The sequence below is a fragment of the Hirundo rustica genome, chromosome 4 (genome assembly GCF_015227805.2).
Source record: "Hirundo rustica isolate bHirRus1 chromosome 4, bHirRus1.pri.v3, whole genome shotgun sequence".
In the NCBI taxonomy this organism is placed as follows: Eukaryota; Metazoa; Chordata; class Aves; order Passeriformes; family Hirundinidae; genus Hirundo; species Hirundo rustica.
The window spans coordinates 35684969-35708008 of NC_053453.1; the positions used below are offsets into that span (position 1 = coordinate 35684969).

The 23040-nt window shown below is 36.0% G+C and overlaps 1 protein-coding gene across 4 annotated transcripts in view; it reads left to right on the plus strand.

Annotated features, from left to right (window-relative positions):
- Positions 1 to 16876, plus strand: part of CPSF6 (cleavage and polyadenylation specific factor 6) — a 32698-nt gene extending 15822 nt beyond the window's left edge. Inside the window, exons 6-11 of one of the 4 annotated variants that reach the window (XM_040061171.2) lie at positions 450 to 954; positions 2166 to 2258; positions 3263 to 3378; positions 3704 to 3857; positions 4451 to 4645; positions 12158 to 16876. In XM_040061171.2, coding sequence (XP_039917105.1) covers positions 450 to 954; positions 2166 to 2258; positions 3263 to 3378; positions 3704 to 3857; positions 4451 to 4640 — 1058 coding nt within the window. In that variant the 3' untranslated portion in view covers positions 4641 to 4645; positions 12158 to 16876. The remainder of the gene's footprint in view (positions 1 to 449; positions 955 to 2165; positions 2259 to 3262; positions 3379 to 3703; positions 3858 to 4450; positions 4646 to 12157) is intronic. The other 3 variants (XM_040061172.2, XM_040061175.2, XM_040061173.2) reach the window with 3 other exon arrangements.
- The last annotated feature ends 6164 nt before the right edge of the window (positions 16877 to 23040 follow it).

The window sequence follows — 23040 nt, forward strand, 5'->3', positions numbered from 1 at the left end:
GGGTTTGGATACTGCATTTACATTATTTTCTCCAATACAGCTTCTCCCATATTTTTAATATGTATTTTATCTTAAGACCCATATGAAAGACTAGCTGCAGTAAGATGCAATGTTTTCTAGGTTTCGTAGTCTTCTTGTGGGTTTTGAAAACAGCAGCAGGTGATTGAGGAGGGGAGTTGTCAGTTTTAAGGAAAATGTTATTCTTTTTAGATGTCTCTAGATATCTAGTATCAATAGATACAGATAAGTTAAAACTTTTTTAAGCTACTGGACCTAAAGCAGGAACGCACGTCTTGTACGTGTTGCACAGTGTTCAGGGAGGGAGGGCTGATTTCCTTTTTATCATTGTTTTGAGGAATAAAAAAATGGAAGAATTTTAAAGAATTTTATTTCTTTGTGTTTATTCACTCCATTTTATTTGTTTGTTTTTTGTTTTGTTTTAATTTTAGCTGGACAAACTCCCCCACGTCCACCCTTAGGTCCTCCTGGCCCGCCAGGCCCACCAGGCCCTCCACCTCCTGGTCAGGTCCTCCCACCTCCATTAGCTGGACCTCCTAATCGTGGTGATCGTCCACCACCACCAGTTCTGTTTCCAGGACAGCCATTTGGTCAGCCTCCACTCGGGCCGCTTCCTCCAGGCCCTCCACCACCAGTTCCAGGCTATGGGCCACCACCAGGTCCACCACCACCTCAGCAGGGTCCACCTCCACCTCCGGGTCCATTTCCCCCTCGTCCGCCTGGCCCTCTTGGGCCACCCCTGACTCTTGCTCCTCCTCCACATCTCCCTGGGCCACCACCAGGTGCTCCACCACCGGCACCACATGTGAATCCAGCTTTCTTCCCCCCACCTGCCAATAGTGGCATACCCACTTCAGACAGCCGTGGCCCACCTCCGACAGATCCGTATGGCCGACCTCCACCATATGACAGAGGTGACTATGGGCCACCTGGAAGGTGAGTTCTTTTTGTCTAATGTGTTTGGGTAGCAGATTTTGCTCCTCTTGTTGGAAGCATATGATTTTTCCCTTTTAATGCAAATGTTAGAAAAAATTAGAAGTAGGGCCAGAAGGGATCCCACCAATCTTGTAGTTTGCCCTTTCAACTTCTCCAAGGGAATAAATCTGAGAAACATGTTTGCAGCAGGAGGAATATCCTGAAATGTAACACCAGTAATATCACTTCCCTTTTCAGCTCTGAACTGTTTGTCTTCACTGTATTTGGCAGTGTCATCATTCCATGTGTTCTACATGTACACTTTATGTATCACTTCTTATGCAGCAGCTTCTGATTGTGCTTCTGTCTTAACTTGAGATTCTGACTTTACCTGTATCATCGTGCTTTGCAGGCTGCCTTGTAAGAATGTTCTGGAGTTTTCTTTTTTGAATATGTGCATATGTTGAGGTCATACCAAGCTCATATCATTTTCATCTTTCAGCAGCGTTGCTTGTCCCCTTTTTCTTCAGGTTTTAATTAGAACTTAGTGTTTGTCTTAAAAGCCAGGTGTAAATTTACTGCAAGATTTTTACCTTGCTTTCCTATCAAGCTGTTTCTGCTCATTTAGTGCAGTCTTGCTGTGTTCGTAGCAGTGGCTTTTCCTGTGGTTAATCCTATTTGTGACAGAGTTCTTAAGTCCCTGACTTGACTTGTCAAGTTTTTTACATCTTGTTTGAAACATCTTTTTCATCTGTGATTTCAAGCATCTCTGTCTTGCTGCTGTTTCTTGATTTTCACCATATTTGTATTTGTCAAAAATTTTGGCATAAATTTTAAGAGACCGTTTTACGTAGTTAGATTTGAATTTCTCAGTAGTAATTTTACTGCTAGCATGAGACACTTTTCTGGCTTAAAATGTTTCCTGCAAAGATGCTGTGCTTTGGTTCTTTTTTACCACAAAGTTTAACCCCCGCCAAGCATTTTTACATGTGATGTTCATACAATAAAAACCTATAGAAATTCAAGAATTTGGCTTAATTGCCTGAAATATAAGACTATAAGGTGTTGGGTGTTTTTTGATGGACAAAATCAAGATTGTCTGCAGTTTACAGAATGTCTGGGGAGGGAAGGAGTGGGAATAGGACAGTATAACTTACTGTCCAGTATTTTCATTAATAATGTTGAAGCTATCATCCATAACTATTTAAATTGTCATTAATTATATATCATAGGCGTTTCACTGGAAATAACATGTCCATAAGAGAAAAATTACATATTCCATTCTATGGGAGGCACACGAAAAATAATACTCAAAACTCAGGGAGGTATGAATTTTTAGACATTTCCTCTTATGCTAAACTGGCTATAGGATCTTGTTCCACTTCTTGCAATTAAGAGGATAGCATTGCTTATTATTCTGCATTTTCTTTCTACCAGAAGAACTAACACTGTTCTAGAAATATTAAGCAGTGGGCCAGTTTGACAGTCTCAGCATTTATCTCTTAACACATTTCTCCAAATTTTCTATGTGACACAGAGACTGGCTAATAGGACACTGCAAAACTTTTGGGAAAATTGAGGTTTACTTCTGTTACTTTGCAAACCCTGTATAGGTAGCTGATAATTGAAGTGTAATGAGTATGAGGATTCTGCTTTATTGCTTCCTCCTTACTGTGACTAGTAGGGAGATTAAATTGGAGTACCTTGAACTTGACCAGAAATTTAAAAAAAAAAAATTGCTGTAAAATGCTGACATACTATTCAGAAAATCGAGTGTTTTAAAGATGATAACTTTAAATATTTGTTTTTCAAAAGTTACAGCATTCTGGTCTTAGTTAAGGTCTGGGAAACAGGATCATATAGTTCTGATTCCAGTACTGTTATGAAAATTTTCTCTAATTTTGCTCAAAACTGCCTTGCCTATGTACATGTATTTCCACATCCATTTAGTTGGGAATATCTATTTACGTACCTTCAAGGATTTTACGAAAATTGTAAATATTTGTCAAGCACAATATGAAGTGCTGCTGAATATTTGAAATAGATGGGATGAACAAAAAAAGTGTCTATTTATACAGCAATGTCTTAATTGTTACGGGGGGATTTTTTTGTTTGGTTGGTTTGTTGGGAGTTTTTTTGGTGTTGTTTTTTTTTTTTAAGCTTTCAGGATTTTATACTGTAACAATGATCATTAACAAAAACCAAACCCAGATCCTGCTTTCTTTTCTGTTTGTCACTGCTTAAAGTTGCAAACTTGGATTGTTGAAATTGCAATGATAGCTTCTGAAGTTCTCCTTAACCTTTTAAATACTAGTTTTGTTGCTTGCAGAGAAATGGATGCTGCGAGGACACCTCTAAGTGAAGCAGAATTTGAAGAAATCATGAATAGAAATAGGGCGATCTCAAGCAGTGCCATTTCAAGAGCTGTATCAGATGCCAGTGCTGGTTAGTAAAACTCAATTAATGTGTTTGCCAACTGAAAAGAATTTATAGGTTTTTTTTTTTAATTAGGAATCTGAAAGGCCTGAAGCCACATTTTCCTGATAGGACGCTGAATTTAGGTACAACCAATGACTGATTTTGTGCTGTGCTTCAGTAAGTCTCTAAGAAAACCTTCCAAGTACTGATCTAGACAGTAATATTTGGTGCTACAGTTAGTTATCTAGATGGCTGTTTAAGAGAAGATACTCAAAATGGTAATACTGTTACAGATAAAAATCTATGTTTTAAATTGTATAGTATTCTGATCCTGATCTTAAATCATTTTCAGGGGATTACGGAAGTGCTATAGAGACCTTGGTAACTGCAATTTCCTTAATCAAACAGTCCAAAGTATCTGCAGATGATCGTTGCAAAGTACTTATTAGCTCTCTTCAGGACTGCCTTCATGGGATTGAGTCCAAGTCTTATGGTTCTGGATCCAGGTAAAACTTTCCTCTTCCATATGCTTATAAAAAAGAGAAGGTAGAGTGCAGGACTAGTTTACAGAGAAAAAGCTAAAGTGTGTAAGAAGTCAGTGATTTGCTGAGTTGCACAGGAAATATGTGAAGGAACCAAATAAGGCTTTCCTGAACCTAGGAAAGCTGCCTTTTAATTAAGTCTCTTTTCAAAATTGATCTGACTAGCTTCAGTTTAACTTTTAGTTTTATTTAGTGGTTTTGGCCCATATTTTCCATGTGCAGATTAGCAGCTATGTTGTAATGATTGTTTGAGATGTGGTGCACTTCCCCCAGCCGATTTCAGTCATCCTCCATTCTGAGTATGCACTTTGACTTTTCCTTGCTGCATTATAAAGTGGATGCCTCTTACTGCCTGTAGCTGAATTCACAGCAACCACTGTTTGTACCAAGTATCCTTATATACAAAAGTTATATACAAAAGTATACCTGCATCATGAGGAGCAGATGTTTCCCTCATATCTGCTTTTGGTCAAATTCATACTCATAGGCAGAGTACAAAACTGGTGTGGGGATGACAAGTATTTTGAAGAAAAAGTTAATGAAGTAATTTCTTTTAGAAGACGTGAGCGATCCAGAGAGAGGGACCACAGTAGGTCACGAGAAAAAAGTAGGCGCCACAAATCACGTAGTCGAGATCGTCATGATGACTATTACCGGGAAAGAAGCCGTGAGAGAGAGAGGCATCGTGATCGTGACAGAGATCGTGACAGAGAACGAGACAGAGAGAGAGAATATCGTCACCGTTAAAGAAGGTGAGCATTTCTTTCATGTTCTTGAACTTTACTGACTTAATAAAAGTAACTGCCGTAGGTTTGAGATTATTTATACCATTCATGTCTGTATTTAAATGATCCTGCAGTATGTACTGCATCACCTTCTTCTTGCAGCACCTGACATGAACGTAGGTAAGTAACAACAGGTCATTAACTTGTCTTGGGAGGGAGCAAGTATTTGTACAATTATCTTCTACATTCTGCATGCTGCTTCATTTATTTTGGCTGATAAGTGTTCCCAGTTTTTATGAAATTGGATTGAACCACTTCTTCAAAGGGCAATAAGTCAGACTGTTCTCTTTGTGATCTTAAAAGACAATAGGAATTTTACAGTTCTATTTCTTATTTGTATTTAAAAATACTAATTTTGTATTTTAAAATATACTTCTGTAAGGACTGCAGCATTTAGCCCTTCATAGATTGTGTGTGGATTATTTCAATGTCCATACAGTTACTGTCCTTGCACAGGTACAGTGGTGATTTTGTGGGTTTTGGTATTTGTGGGTTTTGTTGTTTTGTTTTGTGTTGTTTTTGTTGTTTTGGTTTTTGGTTTTTTTTTTTGCTGGTGAGTTTTAGTCAAATTCAGGAAATATAACCAGATTTTGCTCTTTTTTTTTATGAAATGTGACCTGTCGGTATCTTCTACCATGTTAGCTAAATCCAGGTTTTAACCTTCAGTAAAATTATTATCAATTATTGCCCACCACCCTGATTTTTCAGTCCGTCCCCCTTCTGGTAGTAAAGTAATTTTCTGAAGACTTGTAAACAAATGTATGACACTAGAATCGATTTTTTTCTGATTGTTCACAAACTAATGCGCTCTTTCATTTCATGTATCTGAAGTCTTGTATGCATCAGATGTCTAGACAGCTAGAGTAGCATGCTAAATAACGGGTTTTTTTCAGTGTACTGCTCTAAAATACATAGGAATGTTTACTTTATATAATGTACCATTTTGAGGGTTGGGAATTAAAGCCACCCGTGATTCCTTATATTTGACAATTGAAAAAAACTTCAACCCTACCTAATAGTGAATCTCTGGTGGTCTTTCCCCTTTTTGAAAGAACTTCCAGTACATCTACACTGAAATTGAAGCTTGTAGACGTGCCTGTCTGCCCAGCTTCCATTTCTTACATTTAACCTCAGATTTAGTTTCCAGATCTGCATGTGTTTTGTATTCATGGAAGTTCATTCATAGATGTAACAGAGCAAAACTTACAAAGTCAAAATAAATGTAATATAGTCCTAAGTGAAAATACAGTTCTGTATGTGTTAAATGTCAGTTTTTCAGTCAGGCTTTTTGTGTCACTGACAGTCCTCTGGGAGAGAACAAATTACGATAGTAAATGCTCTGGTGTGTTGAGAATTAAATGGGATGTTGTCTCAGGTTCATGTACCAGCAGGGGACACAAAAAGTAATAACTGACCTAGAGAGGGGGAGTCAAAGGCTTAAATAGGAAGGTGAAACATGGTAGCTGCAATGAAGTTGGCAGTATATTTCTGTTAAATGCCACTTTTTGCCATTAAAAATGGATGGGTAAAAATATTTCTGGAATTTATTAAAAATATCAACTCTGGTTCTTAATTGTAAAATAAGAGAACGTAAAAATACAGATATAACAAAATTAAATGTAATTACTTTTGTTGAACTTTTACCTTTTATAATAACTGCATATTTTTGATACTTACAAATAGTTGTTACTAATAGAGGTAACCATTTAGCTGAGTAATGGATGCATTTCCAGAATATTTTCCTTCTGGTGGAGATGAGCAAACCATACTAAAAATTGTTAATAGCCTGGATTGAAAGATAATTTTTTAAACTCTTGGCATAGTTTACTAATCTAGCTTTAATTTTTGTTTATTTAGTGTTGTGCATGTAGATACAGAGTTACTGTGCCAAGTACAGATTTCCTACTCTCTTACCTCAAGAATATGTCAAACAGCATTAGGTTGCATTTTATAATTTCCAAAGCACAATTTACACTGAGGCTGTGATTTCACTCTCGGTTCAGATGGGAATTATATTTGCAAGATCCTTCAGCTTTGTTGTGTGCTGGGACTTATCTTTTCTTTCGAAAGGGTGTCTTGGTAAGATTCCCCTTGAGTGAAGAAAATAGGTCCTAAGAACTTGATTTAAATGGCAAATTTAGTATACTACATGTAAATGAAAGCATTTGGTATTTTTTTAAGTTAAGTTGTAAACATTTTGTCTTGTTGCTGTCTTAATGAAGAGGAGCTTTATTGTAGTTTTGTTTTTACATATTTATATACACACACATATAAAAGAAATACAGTTATCTCCTGGTTTGTATGTTTCATTTTCACTAAGATGTATGTTCCCATACATTTTTTTGTTTCATTTTTTACATTAAATAATATTCATAACCTGATTTAACACTCAGTCGTTTAATAAATATCAACAGTGCTGAAATGAGTTATTCCCCATATTACTGTGTTTTGCCAGAAAACATGAAGTTGCCTCTGTGCCTGAACCCTGTGAATGGCACCTATATTTCTCCTTGTTGTGTACCTATAGTCATGACTGTGATACTGTACTGGCATTTTTTCCAAAATGTTACACGTCTAGTTCAGAAGGATTCTAAGGGTCCATTGTGAAAACTTTTGTAAACAGTGAAATTCAGTTTGTACTGTATTACATTTATAGAGATGGGTTAAATTGGAATAACTTACAAAATATGTTTATAACAGTAAAACTCTAAAAAGTTTAGTTGTACCATATCAGGTGTTTACACTTCTGTTTGTACACTTCATGATTTAAACTTAAATTGCTGGAAGATTTCTGTGCCTTTGCTTAAGTAAGACTTCATATACATTGACAATCCATTCTCCTGAATTACCATAAACTGAATGCTTCCTTGGAGCATCTTGCCTTTACTCATAGAAAGCCTGTAAATATAAAAGACAACAATGGATTTATGACAAATGTCTAACCTTAATTAGTCAAAAAAACCTGTGAACCCAATAGAATGACATTTAGAAGAATTAACAGCAAAGTTAATGTGTACAAACAGAACAGTAATGTAACTTCATCAGCACAAGTCCTGACTTATTAGGCAGGATTTTTTTTTAACTGAAAATCAGTAATGTATTTCTAGGTGATACATTGTCCCAATCTGTCTGAATTTCTATAACTGCTGAATGTTAAGTTTTTCATTTTATGTTTTTGTTACTGGGTTGATGGATTATTTCCTATTTAAACTGGATTTGAATTGAATTGCAAAGACAAAACCACAACATTGTAACAGTTGATATGTATGTAGACTTTGTACTTCATATATCATGTTTATTCTCTGATTTTCTGCTCTCAAACCACTGTAAGCAAAATAATTTGAAGTCTGAGGCTCATATGCTTTTTCAAAAACTGCTCTCAGATCACGCTGAAATTACTTTCAGCTTTTGAGTGACTCAAGAAGTAACATGATCGGAATTTTTTGTGTCAGTAGGAGGAGAAATGGTACTGACGGCTTACATGGTATTAATTTTATTTTTGCTTCTCTAAGTTGGAATGATCCTGTAACTTTACTAATAACCACTTAAACATCAAGTGAAGTATGAAATTAGCCTTTCGAGAAATCTTGTAAAGAATTAACAAATGCCTGTTTTTAATAGGTTATTTTAATAATAAGCTTCTAGTTAATATTAAGTGAATCATGTGATAACATTATTCAAGAGCTGGGCATATATACCTGTCTAGAATTTTATCAGGTCTTAGTCTTAAGCTATTATGAGTAGTGTTTACCTAATATCTTTTTTTTAAACTGTGTGTTTTATGTAGGGCTGGCACTATTCTTTTGTATTTAGCATTCACCAGAGAAATAATGCTTTGTGCATCTGATTCAGTATTTGAAATCCAGCATAGCATGATAGAGGCAAGCAGTGCCCCTGGTTTATGTGCTTCTCAAAGACTGTTTTGCCATTGCTCTGGTGCTTTGCAGAAACGGTTTGTTTGTTAACGGTCAGTAATGAATTTGATTCTCTTGAGGGTGAAACAAGAACTTAAAAAATGAACGGAATATCTTATGCTATTTATTTTCAAATGCATAACTTTTATTACTTTTTTCCCCATGAATATGTGCTGTAATTGTATAGACTTCTGAGGTGTCTTTAGACATACATATTTTTTTTTGTTGTTCCTAATATCCTGGGCTTTTTTATTTGTGAATTCATTAGTTTTGACAAATTTGATCTGTGTGAAAAGTTCCCCAAGAAACTCCTAGGCATATGAAACACAGAAGTGAAAATGTTTGTTTGAGGCAATGTTCTTCAAAAAATGAAAAAAAAAAATCACTTTTTTTACTTTTGCTCATTGTGGTTTGAGAACTAAGATTTCTTTTTACAAAAAAAAAAAAAAAAAAAAAAGGAGACACATAAGAGATCTTCATTTTTATGTTTTCCTGTGGCAGCTCAATCTACCTTTTTGTCTCTTCCTCATATATTAAATGTGAAAAATACTTGCCAATAATTCATATCTTTCTAATTTGTAAACTAAAGATTGAATTTTCTGAATGCACCTCTCTGTTCATCAGTTAGTTTTGGTGAATAGACAGGCTGGGATAATAGAAGATACCTGACAGATGAAATTAGTTTAGGAGGATTTTCCCCCATGTAAAATTACTTACACAGTCATGAAATTGTTGTTGTGTTGATCTTAAATGACTGAGACTGAACAAAGCAGGTAAGTACACTCACAATAGGATGGGGGAACAGGCAGCAAATGTGAGAAGGTGCTAGTGCTAATAAAATAGTCTGTACGTGTATGGTAAGCAGAACAGAACCACATCTGTATCTCTGCTTGCATGATCAAAGACAAATAGAAAGTCAAGCTTGAAATTCCTTCTTTCTCACTATGTTATAGCTAAAGCATCGGAATATTTGGGGTATTTTGTGATGTTCTGAAATGTAGGTGAAATTAAAAAGAAAATTTGGGCTGATACTTTCTGTGGGATTTTTGGTTTCTGTATTTCTTTTTCTTCATGTATAGAATAAAATAAAGGAGAATTACATGAAGTAATTCATAGGAGCTTCTAGGATATAATAAATAATGTGTATTGTGCATTTTACTGAAATGTGAACATGTGAGATTGAAATTCAATCTCTGAAAATAAACTATTATAATAAGACTTGATGGGTATATGTATATACAGCTTTAAAGTTGCTGTAGAATTTTCAAAATTTTAAAGGCTGTTTAAAGCTTTTATGTGACTATTTGGATAATTGGAATTAAGGGGGAAAAAAATTAGAGCTGCTATTGCAAGATGCTTTTGAGATATATATACACACACATAAAAGAAATCTATTGGGGTTTTGTTCTAAGAGTGTGTCTTTGTGGGTAAAAAAGTGCTCCAGCTGCATCTTGCATAAATATAGAAATGTTTGATCACTCACGTTCCGGGATTTCGTTTGTGAAATGTTCTGGCATAAACACCTAACTTTTAAACAACAAAATTTCTATTCAACACCTAAGTCTGAAATTTGGATAGAGTTGGTAAATTTTGGTAGAAATGCTGAGAAACTGATTGCTGTCTGGCGTTAAACTGTGCAAATCTAACATGCGCTTGGGACAGATGGCTTATGTATGAGCCTGAGGCAGATGGAAAGATGCCAAGAAATATTGACTAAAGATTTAATTTTTTAAAAGGTTTTTTGTTGCTTCAATGTTCTACTGGCTTGTAGAATACTGAAAAGGGCTGAGCATGCAGGTATAATCCATACAGATTTATTTCTTTGTGGAGCCATAAGGGTTTCCAGTTTTGCCAAGATAACAGTGGGAGAATGCTTGGAACCAAAATGTATACCACTTTGGATTTTAGTTGGTCATGTTTTTAAAAATGAAGGCTCAGTGTAGTGCTGACCATCTTATGAGCCCTACACCAAAAAGCATTAATCCTAAATTCACTTTATTGTGCATTCTTTAGTGTTCCTGTAGTTCTATAAGTACATTTAAAAGCATAGCAAATTTTCCCAGGAACTGAAGCTTTCTTATGGCAGTATAATAAATCGTATATAGGGTGCTTTGGATCTGTTAACTGTTGCCATAAAGATCCATAATTCTGGCTGCAGCAATTGTATGATGAGAGCAGCAAATTGTGATGTGCAGTCTCACAGCTGTCAGGTACTGACTTTCTCCACTAGAAAACAGATTCTCTCTTGTCTGTGCTAGCTTAGCTCGCAACTCCAAATGTATTTTTCTTGTGGAGGTAGCACGTTGTCACTTTGCTACTAATTAATTTCAAAAGTATACAACTCCTATGGAAACATTGGCCTCTGGGGAAGGAACTTCCCCAAAAGTATTTACTTGTTGATGCCTTCAGGATCTGGGAACAAAATCTGTGAATAAGAGAAGAAATTTCACTCGCTGATTTGGATTAGTGTATGTGCATACTGCAGTGTATAGGGTCTACTTGGTTATACTTTGGATTTGTTTTTAAGTTATTGTTAACAGTCATTTTGAGGAAATGAAGAAGAAAAATTGCATATTTAGTTTTCCCAGCTTTGAAATTACCATACTAGTAGAAGAATATTTGACAGCTGTGTACTATTGCACGTTCATGAAATTGCTTCTCTACATGTCTTGGTTTTCAAATGAATAATTTAATGTGTTGGGTTTTTAAAAGAATTTGATTGAAACAATTTTGAAATTATTGAATGTTGAAATTGTGAATTATGAATTATTAATGAAATTAAGATAGCTAATTGTTTTGTAACAGAATTCAACTGAAATCCAGTGTATGGAATTATACCACCCCAAGTATTTTGTGAACTCTTACAGTAATTAACTTGAATTGTGTGGTTCCCTGATTTGAGGGGAAAATAGATGAGAATAGGAAGTAGGGCTTGGGGGTTTTTTCAAGGGCAAGTAGGTGAGGAAACCTGCAAATCTACATTGTATTAATTGAAAAGTGGGTTCTTGTGCAAAACTGCAAGTGTATTTTTAGAGGTGAACCCCATCCAGCTTGCCACTAGTCTTTTGAAGTACTGGTGTCAGATTCTGTGTGCTTTTACATGTTACTGAGCTTCGAGCCATCCACTTCATTATACAATCAATTACTTAAATGTCAAACCCGCATAAAACTTATGTCAGTAGACAGGGAAAAAATGTAAAAATCTTAATTGTGGTAAATTTACTTAAATTCTTGTTCAGTTACTCTTGCAGAATGCATACTTTAGGATGTGTTCTATATAAATTTTGCAGTCAGTCACAGAAGCAGTAGTTATTTCTTTATCATCAATTCTTTAACTGTGAAATTTATATTCTTTCAACTTTGTTGTACAATGACTTTAATCTTATTTTTAATTACTGTATTAGAAAACAACTTCAAGTGAGTAGCTACTGCTTCTGAGTGTTTTGTGTTAGTTAACATCATGGTGAAGTAGATGCACAAGTTGTGTATGTATAGATAAGCCAACAATTTTCTGTGTGTTTTGGGGACTAGCAAAATCTACATCACAAATTTTGACACATTACAGCTGAAGGAAGAGGAACAGCGTGCAAGACAAGATACATTCTTCAAGGAAAGATGCTTGTCCGGCAGTTTGCTTCATGTGATTGAACTGAGCCTGTAAGGATTCATGGATAATATGAACAGGAATAGATCTGAATAAAGCAAATCTGCATACATGGTAACCAGTAGCTCTTTTACTTTTTTATGTTGCTTAACTGTTTTATTTGAGGGAAACCTGTGTGATTTAAACCTTATAGCTTTTGCAACTTTATTACTGGTTATATACATTTGGCAATTATAATGTGCAAGCAATTGAAAAAAGTCAAGTAAATGCTTGTTTTTATAGTAGTTTGTTCATGTTAAACTGTTCATATAATGTCTGTACACAGCACCACTGATTACAGTAGATGTAGTGTTGTAATAAACTGTTTAATGGGGCTGATGTGTAAAGCTGTTCAAGTTATTTGATGTTTACACCTCAGGGAAAGTCATGTGTTCAGCAATATTTAAAGATAATGTTATAATGAAAACATTGATGCTGTCTTCAAAAACATCGCAATAGTTCTTGCATATGCCTCAACCTAATCTTGCATTCAGCGAGTTAAACGTACTAATGTTGCACACTCCCACTCAATTTTGATACAAAAATAGGTGGTTACGGAAAACCTTTAATTCTGTTTTGCTTTTTAGCAGTGTTTACCTAGGTGGCTTGTGAATTTGCTAATTGACTTATAAAACTGTAAAAACTGCAGCTCTCTGTGGTCAGTTGTTCTGAGGAGGGATAGTCCCCGTTCTGTGATTTTTAGCACACTGCAAATTTTGTCTCTCATACAGCCTTGATCCTGATTGACACTACAGTTAATATAAACTTAAACTGTTCATATGAACTTAAGCTGCCCATAATAAGGGGTAGAAAGGTTAGGTTTAAAACACCCCAAATCCTGCAGTTGTTTACAGTTTTATAGTAATAGTGCTTGTGTGTGTTCCCTGTCTACCCCCAAGGCCATAGCAGTCTGTACATAGTTGTATATTAGAAATGTGCCAGAAGAAACAAGATGTTACCGTTTTTATGACTTCATGGGTTTGGTATTTTCTTAATACTTTGGGATTTATTCACACATGGATATAAAAGAGAAGGTACATCTGTATGTCCTTGTTCACCAGTGGGCAATATTTAAATGTCTTAGCAAAAAATGGCACTGATTAAATTTGTCAGATGAGGTTTTGTAAATTTACCTAAAAACAAACGAATGGAATACTCAGTGAAAGTAGGCGTCAAATTAAAGAATTTGTTTTAAATTTCGTCAAGTGTGAAATGCAAGCAAAGAGAAATTCTATAAAAGCTGCAAAAGCTTAATTTCCGTCAGCCTTGGGCAAAGGCTCACTTTTAGTCTATTGTAAAGCATTATGTAACAGACACCTCTTGGAGTCATCACTCATTCAAATAGCTGCACTTAATGTTTTAAGTTAAGTTTCAAGACCTCAGATGGCTTTAAGAGGCAACTCCTAGAAGTCTCTTGATTTTTTTTTTTTTTTTTACCAATTTTGAAGATTTTACAGCTGACTTAAAATGTTACCCTGTTCAAGAAAGCATTTAAATGTTTGTTTTTCCAGAGCATGTAAAGCATGTGCTTACATTTCGTAGATTTCAAGGAATGTAAACATATGCTTTAAGTGTCATATTTGCATACATGAGTGATTTTTATGCTTTACTGAGTTGAGATCAGTAGCTTGTGCAACTGCAAAAGTATTGCATAAGCCTGAAAATCTCTAATATTTTTGACACCTAGCATTCAACCAGGTTTTTTGCAGCCAGGTTGATGCTGTTGGACTTGGTTACAGCTTCAGATTCGCCCCTTTTTCTTTTTTCCTAAGATTGTGTACCTCAGTTCCTCACGCATGGAATCACTGCTGTTTATTGAACTATTTGCTGCTGAGGAGATATTTCACATGTTTGTTTAATCCTGTTTGAAAATGAAAACTGCCTTTAAAATTTTTGTAAAACTGACAAGTTGTATCAAGCAAGTCATGAATCACTTCCTGCTCTTTTTTTTTTTTTTTTTTTTTTTGTGAATAGGTAGTGGTTACAAACAGTACTGTTGTAACTTTTTTTCTTTACTTAAAAACATTGTTTACTACTGTGTGTAATAAGTTTAAGGAAGAAATTACCTGCCTGTAGCAGTTGATTGGGGAATAGCTAATACTGGAAAAGCAGCAGGTAAGTAATATTCCATTGCGTAGATTTTAAACTTAAAAAAAAAAAAGTAATGTTATAAGCATTTTATGTAGAAACTGATATTTTAGTCCACATTGAAATAGTTTTGAGACTGTTGCTCTTTTTACAGAGTGTAATTTCTCACTCACATATTTCCATTGCTGGCAATGGAAATAGCAGGGGTTAAATAAAATAAGTTAATCAGAATGACCATTGTGACCTGAGAGATGAGATCCCTGTATGAAGCCCATTATATCTGCCTGTTCTCCAAATTCTTAGTTTTAACTGATAAATGTACCGTGTTGCAATTTAGATAATATTTAGATCTCTTGTTGTTGTGAGCTTCCTTTGCTAGATTTTTTTATAAAACAAAAAAAATGTACAGAAAAAATCCAAAGACCCTGATAGACACCAAAAAGGAATATGCCTAATGTACATCATGTATAACTGGATCTGTAGTAGAATTTTTACAGAGTCTTGGTTTACTAAAGGTTCCTGCAATTTCCTGTGCACATGGAGGAAATGGCAGTTTGGAAACTTTCTGACTGGTGGTGATACCATGATGGCTACTGCTGTTTAATATTCATTCAGTTGTATTTCATTTCCTTTTGCTGATGAAAGGATGAAATAATATGTGAGGAAATACTTCATTTTTTTTTTTTTCAAATATTGAGTTTATAAGTAACCTTGAAAATACTATCTTAAGGCTATGTCCTTTATCTTGAAAGACAAAACTAACAAGTAGTGGCTTAGGGGTGGTGGTGCTTTACCAACAGAACATATTTTGGTTGGTTGTTTTTTAGAAGTAGAGGATGCTTTTTTTAAAAGTAAAAATTTTACAGGACTGTATGTTTTGAGAGGTCAAAGTACTTAAGAAGAAGAACGTAGCATTTTGGAAAGTGTACAGTCTTTTTTTTCTTCGTTTTCTTTTTGCTTTCTGTGCCAATAATTTTTGTTCTGATAACATTTTGAAAAATGCTTGTCAGAACTTTTTTTTTTTACAGTGTGGCTTATGAGTTTGGATAGCTGTTTGTTTTTTGTGTTAAACAAGATATTTTTATTAAATTTAGACATTAGCATTTTTCTTTATGGACTGAGTACTTTCTGGTTTTGTTCCTTTGGAATTGGTGAGGCTTAGTTTTTCTAACTGTATTTTTTTACCTGATTGTTTAGTTGCATACCCAAACCCTTGTAAATGTTTTTTTTCCTAGTTGTACGTGGATAATTGGAGATTTAAATGTTGTATATACTTGTCATCTCTGTTTCTAGTAAAATACATGACAGTCTTTGTAGAAATACTTAATTCCTGATTTTCTTTCCTTATCCACTTGGTCTTTGTGTACAGGTTAAACAGACATTGCTCCCATTTTTTATTTATAGAATTTTATACGTAGCCTGTTAAAATTGTCTTTGGTTCTTGTGTGAACTGAGATACAGCCTTAAATTTCCTAATACAATGCTCATTAAGATACTGTCGGTCATGTAGATTTAAATATAAGACATGCACGTTTAGGACTGGTACTCTTCAGAGTTCTGAGACATTAAATTGCTTCTGCATTGAAATATAAACCCTTCTAGATTTTAGAGAAGGAGAATGCAGGTCAGTGTCTATATAAAAAAATGAATCAATTAGAATTCTTTCCGAAATAACAATTATAACAGAAAAGAAGCAATGTGGATTCAGTTGAGTTTCAAATTACTTCGGTAATTAACTGCACCGGTCTTGAACATAATGGTTGCAGCATGCTGATGAATCATGATGTTTATGCAGAAATACTGTCTTGCAATTATGATGCCTTGTGATTAATACTTCAGACTGGCTTGGGGTGGATGGGTGTGTTGAGTTGGGCGTTTTTCGGTTTTGTACTTGTTTTGCCTTCTTCCCCTTTCCTCCCCATAGCCCATTAAGGTCTGGCATCCCATGTATTTCCAGATTTCCATTCAGCTTTAGAGGATAAATGTACTAGGGAGCAGTTTGGCGTATAGAAGTTCATCAGGTTGATATTGTTGTAGGGTTTGTTTTCCCCCATGTGGGACAAAATACGATAAAGCTCCTTATTCCATTTGTATATGATATGTTTGTTAATTCTTGAACCCTTTCTGTAGCCCCAGTGATTGCAGTGGGTTCTGGGATTGTGTCTATGCCTGTGCTTAAATCTTCTAAATACACTAATTCTACAGAAGTCTCTTGAAAGGAGTAAACAGTATACCTTTGATCCTGATGGAATGGAGCATTTAAGTTGTAAAAATTCATATCTATTCATACCATGTAATGTGATTTTTACATGATTTCATAAATAACACTTTAGAGTATATTCAACTAACAGACTTCAGCCTCACCCTCTTGTACACAGTATTTTGTAACAGAAAATATTTTAAACTGTGCATATTATCACATTATGAAACAGACATTCCTTTGATCTTCAGTTGTAAGAAAATGAGGAATGTGTGTGCTTTTATAAATATAAGTGGTTGGAAATTCATATTCCTTACTACTGCAGTTGTCCTTTTTTAAAATAATAAAGAAAGAGGGAAAAAAAAAAGCCAAGTGTTTTAAAGGTGAAATACATTCCTATTTGGTAAACTGTAACATTTTTATGACGATTACCAGCACTGCTGACTTTCTAAACAAAAGGCTGTACTGTCTTCCTGTACCATTCCATTTCCTGGTTCCCACTTTGCACAAGGATATATGAGTAAAATACTCAAGAAATGGTTTGAAATACAGGAGGGGGATTGTCCAAGTTGGAATGCAGAACTGCAATGCAAAATGTATGGAAATGGATGCCTGTCAGAATGCCTGACTCCAAAGGATTTTATATATATAGTAAACAGTTCCCTGATGCTGGCAGGCCAAAGAGTCTGTTGAATACTGGAGTTTTTGGAGACCTACATTTCTCCACAAGGTAAGATGATATCCTAGTGAATGTGGATTTCAATACATTTTCAGGAGAGGTACTTAAGTTTAGGGATAATTAGGGATAAACTGTAAGTTTAGGGATAATTTCAATTTTTTAGATGTTATATTTGAAATATTGCACAACTTTTAGCTTTCATAGGTTTCTTTTTTTCAGCCTTTAGGAGACTGTTAAGCAATTTGCTGTCCAACTTTTGTGTTGGTCTTAAACTGCAATAGTAGTTTACCTTGTATTGAAGAAATAAAGACCATTTTTATATTAAGAAAGTACTTTTGTCTGTCTTCATTTCAGCTTGTCTAATTTCTTTGCAATTCTCATTATTGCCAGACTTCAAATTTTCAGACATTAAAACTTGTGGGGTGGGTATTCTAAGATAGTTAACAGCTAGATTCTGTGCTGTAATTACCTCTGAATCTAGAAGTAGTTTATACTAATTCTGGTCCTTATCTGGACTTTTTGCAGTGAGAAGTGCAGACTTTTTTTAAGCTAACCTTTTTTTGTGTGTGTAAAAAACAGTGACCCACATGAACTGTGTTAACTAAAGGGAATAAAATAAGCATGTGCATAAAACAATTTCAGTCTCTTAAAATAAAATTTTCAGACTCAGTGCAATACTGTTTGGGGCTGTGGGCTTTATAGGAGGCATTAAACCACTGATAATAGAACTTTTTAATCTGGTTTCTTGCTTTGACTAAATCTGGCAAATGTTAATCATTGCAAAACATGTGAATATTAAATGCTGTGACTGTATGGCAGGCTAAACTGCTGTCACCTCATTTCATGCAAAACGTAGGTTTGGTACCAGTGACCAAACTACTTTTGATACTGGATTTACATGGGCAAATGTTTTAACTGCTAAAGCAGAACATTGTGTTATGTAAAACACATCTCTGTGTGAGATACACAAAGCCACTTGCATTGCCATACTGTCAAAGTTCATTCACTCTGGCACAAAATGAGCTATATCCACTGTACCAGCTTAGATTACTGGTATCATTTTCTGTGCTGTGGCTCCACCTTTGGCCTTTGGTGAGCCTCTGCCATTTGACAGTGGTAAGATTATGTGAGAAGGCTGGTGTTCATTTGGGAAAAAATTATAGTTTCAAAAACAAGTCTAAAATTTAATCTGATTGGCTTGGAAGAACAAAAGATTCATGACTGTGTTTAAACCCAATGGGTAACTGTACAGGTCTCTGTAGAGGAAACTAAATGTTCATTAGAAAATTAACCTGAATTTCTTTAGGTAGTGCTCCAAACCTGCAATAACGGTAATAACATTCACTTAAAGGGCTCAGACATTATTTGTCCAAATAGCAAGCAGTAATAGGATAGGAAAGCCAACTTGGCCACTGAGTTTACTGTACTGTGTCAGAATTCACTGTAACAACCTGAGTTTTTAACGTGATTGTGTGTTGTAGCCTGGTTTCATTGACCACGCGAAAATTGAGACAGATCAAAAATGGTGTTGGGTTGTGGCTGGTGGAGTTCCCCTCTTAACTCAGACTGCCTTCTGGGTTAAGAGGGCAAAATCATTGCGACCTCTTGATTTTTGAAAGTATCTTCCTGCAATTTTCCTCCAGGTTAGGGTGTTGCAGTTTCAATCGCTGAAATGTGAGACAAGTGTAAAGCATCCTGTCCCCCAAAACATGGGATGTATACTCTAAGATAAACACAGTGAGGATTCAGTAGTACATGGATGAATTCATTGTGGAGGTGTTCAAGCCTAGGTCAATTAACCAGGATGCAAGACCATCAAGGTACGCTTTGAAACGGTGTTGGAGAATGGGGAAAGTAGTATAACAAGTATGGGGCTTGTTTTCTTCCATGAGGATTCCCTAGGGAAAATACTATCCTTTGAGTTACAGATGTGAAATCATTCGATAACGCTTACTAAGAAAATGTTCTTGCTCAATTCTGCTTTTAAGAACCTTGCCTCTAATCTCTTTCAGGGGCTTCTTAATAACTGCTGCAGATTGAAAGGCCCAGAGGCCTAGGTGAGCTGGAGGGGACAATCCTGGTGGAACCCAGGCTTCAGATTATTGTCCTTGCTTGTTTCTCCCTGACTGGAGAATCTCCAGTGCCTTGCGATGTGGAAGCTGACGCAGAAGCTTCCTCTCTGCCACCTCAGCAAAGAGAGCTACCTCTTCCCATTTATCATGTACTCTGATGGTTGGAAACAAGATAAAAATGCCAAAAACCCAAAATCACCCTCACCAGGATAAACCTGTTCCTGAACATGGCTGTACTTGGCTGAGTAACCTCACTGTGTGGCCCTTATTATTGGCTATTAGCTTTTTTGGGAGGAGAGGGAGGTGGAAGGCATTTGTGAGGTTTGGCAGGGGCGCCTAAAATAGTCAGTTTTGTGAGCCTTCTATTACACTAACTGCAATTGAAGGGAGATGACTGGACTGTAGGAACTTCTGTGAGGAAGCTGTGGAGTTCCTGTGCACATCTGCTGTGGGTTTTGCATGCCATGCAATGGGACAGCTGAGTTCTCTAGATGTTTTTACACGGAGAAGTCTTTCCTTTTGCTGCTGCACCTTTTCTGCACCAGCCTCACTGAAAGTACTACTGAAGTTTCTTTTCTCGCAAAGTTGGCATTTTGCTTTATTTGCTGGCAATACAGGAGTTACTGATCAGAGAGAGGCTTTAGTTTTAAAAATGTGTCTCTCTGGAACTGAGACATCTTGAGCACCTTCAGGGAAGCTGAGTAAGGAGTCTGGGCTGGAAAGAGGTGCTCAGTTTTGGAGTATTAGTGCTGTTCTCTGCCTTTCAATTTTCCTCCGGTTCATCATTCAGACAGTTTCATAAAACTGGAGCTTGTCCAGGAAAAACAGTAAGCTGCAAAAGTGAGGAGAAGCAGAAGGCAAATCAAACACCCAAATAAGCAGAGCAAAGTCTGTGAAGCTAGAAAAGGTAAGTTTGTCCTGTGCAGACTGAGTAAAGCAAGGCAGAGGAATGTGTGGAGTTCATGATCACAAAGAAGCCTTTTTTACAAACATTATTTCATGAAGTTCAGGTGCAGGCACCTGAGTGTGCCCTGAAATTCTGGGCTATAACAAATCATGGCACACAAGGTAAGGAAAAACTGGTTTAATAATTTTGGGGCCAGGACCTCTGTTTTACATTGAGGTTTAGCTGAGTCCCCTGGAAGGCCTGCAGTATCATGCTCCTAGATATAAAGTAGTCAATTGAGAAAGGAGTTTTGCCAAGTTATCATTTTTCTAAAGCTAACCTCCTGGTCAGCATAGTATATTTGTTAAAGGAATGTAGTCTGCACGCTCAACACCTCTGACAATGGGTTTAGTATATCCTAAAGTACTTAAAGCATGACACTACTTTCTGCATGTATCTTGACTAACAACAGGGATTACTCCAGACATAGTGAAGAATTTATGATTTTATGCTCATTCATGTTCTACGAGTATAGCTAAGGCTGCAGCTGCTCAGGAGACTTAATTATGTAATAGATGGACAGATAACTGGAACTGCATAAGGAGGAAAACTTATCTGTCACATTCAATTTTTAGCTGTTTTACATCTTGGAAGATACAAAAGCAGGTGAAGGCTTCTGTAAAATGTAAATAAATGTCTGGGAATGGGGAAATGATAAGCCTGCTCTGTGTCCAGGAAGAGTAACTTGCTGGGAGATGCACAAAAGAAACAACAGAGAGACCAAAGTGAGAATGAGGTGGGAATAGATTTCTTTTCTTAGCCTGGAGAAGAAAGGAGGAGTTTGTGAAAGATGCAGAAGCAGTGTTGAGGAGTGACAGCTGGGGAACCAGCACGTTTGTCAAGGGTGTTTGTTAAAAGCTCGAGAGATGTGCTGTCCTTGGGATGAGGGAGGGAGAAGGGCTGATGCAGTTAAACTCTTCTGCTGGACAGATTTTTAAAGACTTAAGTTTGAATGTGAAGTGAATCAGAGAAGTGACATAGTGTAACATAATGGGTAATATAGAAGACATGCAGAGCAGCTCACACTTTTAATGCTGAATCATAAAGTATATGGTGTTCAAAGACCTGATCAAAGATTTGCTAGCTTTTTTTCTTCATTCTTTCTTTTCCTGGAGAGACAGTGTGGGGAAAAAAATGCAGCCCAGTAGAAACAGCTCTTTGCTGCAGGTAGAAGATTGCTATTCCTTTCAATTAATTCAATTAATTCGCTTTGCTTCCCATCAGACTGGTGGAAGTCTTGAAAATCCTGTGCCCTTGGTGTAAATGAGAAGTAAAATTCAATTCTTCTCTAATAAGGCTTCTCAGCTTTACAGAAAGGATCCAGTGTAAACAGATGGTTTAAAAAATTATATATTACTGAACATTTTTTCGAAACTACTTGAGTCTACTTAGCACTGACAGTCATTAAGTAGATTTTTGCTTATATCCTGCATCTTAGTGAAGAGAGGCCCCTGAGTGTCCTGTAAGGGTACTTTCAAAATGGTGTAGACGTGATCAAAGAGTGTAAAACGGCTCTTTCTGCCATCTAGTGGCATCAAAAAAACCCTCTCCAGTCCTCTTCACTTAATAATCTCATTAATTGTGTCTGCATTGTCAGAACAGGGTGCAATAATCCTCAACTGTCCTAAATTTAAGAAGATAGGAGTGACTTTTACTCCCCTTTTCCACATAATAAACAAGCTGTATTTTTCTTGACACCTGTGTGTGTTTTCCTATATGATACACTGGTACTGAAATACTTTAAGGCTTAGAAATCTTTCTTTGATGTGGAGACATTGGGAAAAGATACTGTCCACACAGGTAGATAAAATGTTCCCTGTTGTGCAATGCATCTCTGAAACCCCTCTGAAGATGGGTGGGTGAAACAGGCAGCATTTGCCTCTGAAGGAGCAGTGAGCTCTATGGAGTTACTCCATTTCAGAATAGTTATTCTTATACTTAAAACTGATTTCTGAGGCTCACTGGTGTCCCATTTCCCTGTTAGACATTTACTTCTTTTGACAGGCAGCTACCCTTGCCACTTTTTACAATCTGCAGACTGTGCTTCTCTTAAAAAATAGATGGCTCTGCTTGGATGTCTATAGCTCCACACTGGTGGGAGGGGATAGAAACAGAGACCATTCATGCCAAACAGAATCCTTATTCATGGGTCAAGTTGTAAGGGACTCAAAAAGTTAATTGGAGCCTATATGTAATTAAAACTGCAGTTCTCATTTTCCTGAAAGTGATTTAGCCTGGAATATTTGCAAGATGAAGGTTCACAGCCCCTACTTTCTCAAAGACCTGTAGTATAAGGGTATTAGAAATGGTGAATAGTGTAGAATGGCTAATAGAACCCTGCAGAAGAAACTGTTGGAAATGTTTAAATTGTTTGGTGATTTTTTTTTTTTTTTTTTTTAGTATATAAGTACTTTGAATAAAAAGAGTCAGAGAAGGCCAGTGTTTCATTAGCAGCTCTAAAAAAAGCTCTATTTTGAACTTTTCTATGTAAGTATAAATTCTCCATAAGATTAAAGCTATCTGCTGGCTGGCTTCTATCTCAGCAGAAGTCCAGGAAAATTTTCTTGGTGCTAATTTCACAGTGGTTACAGTGTGATACTTCAGAAAAATAACTTATTTTGTCATGTAAGATTCCTACTGTGCCCTCTTAATTCCAAGTTATCCCCTGCCTGTTCTATTCAGTTAAGTAATTTATCATATTTTAAAATTAGTTTTATGCCTTTTACTCAAAAAGAATTTAGAAAGAAGACTTAAACCTCTACATTATCATCTCCTTTTTGTTTGAGTTATAATTACAGCAATAGCTAGTTCAGATTGTTA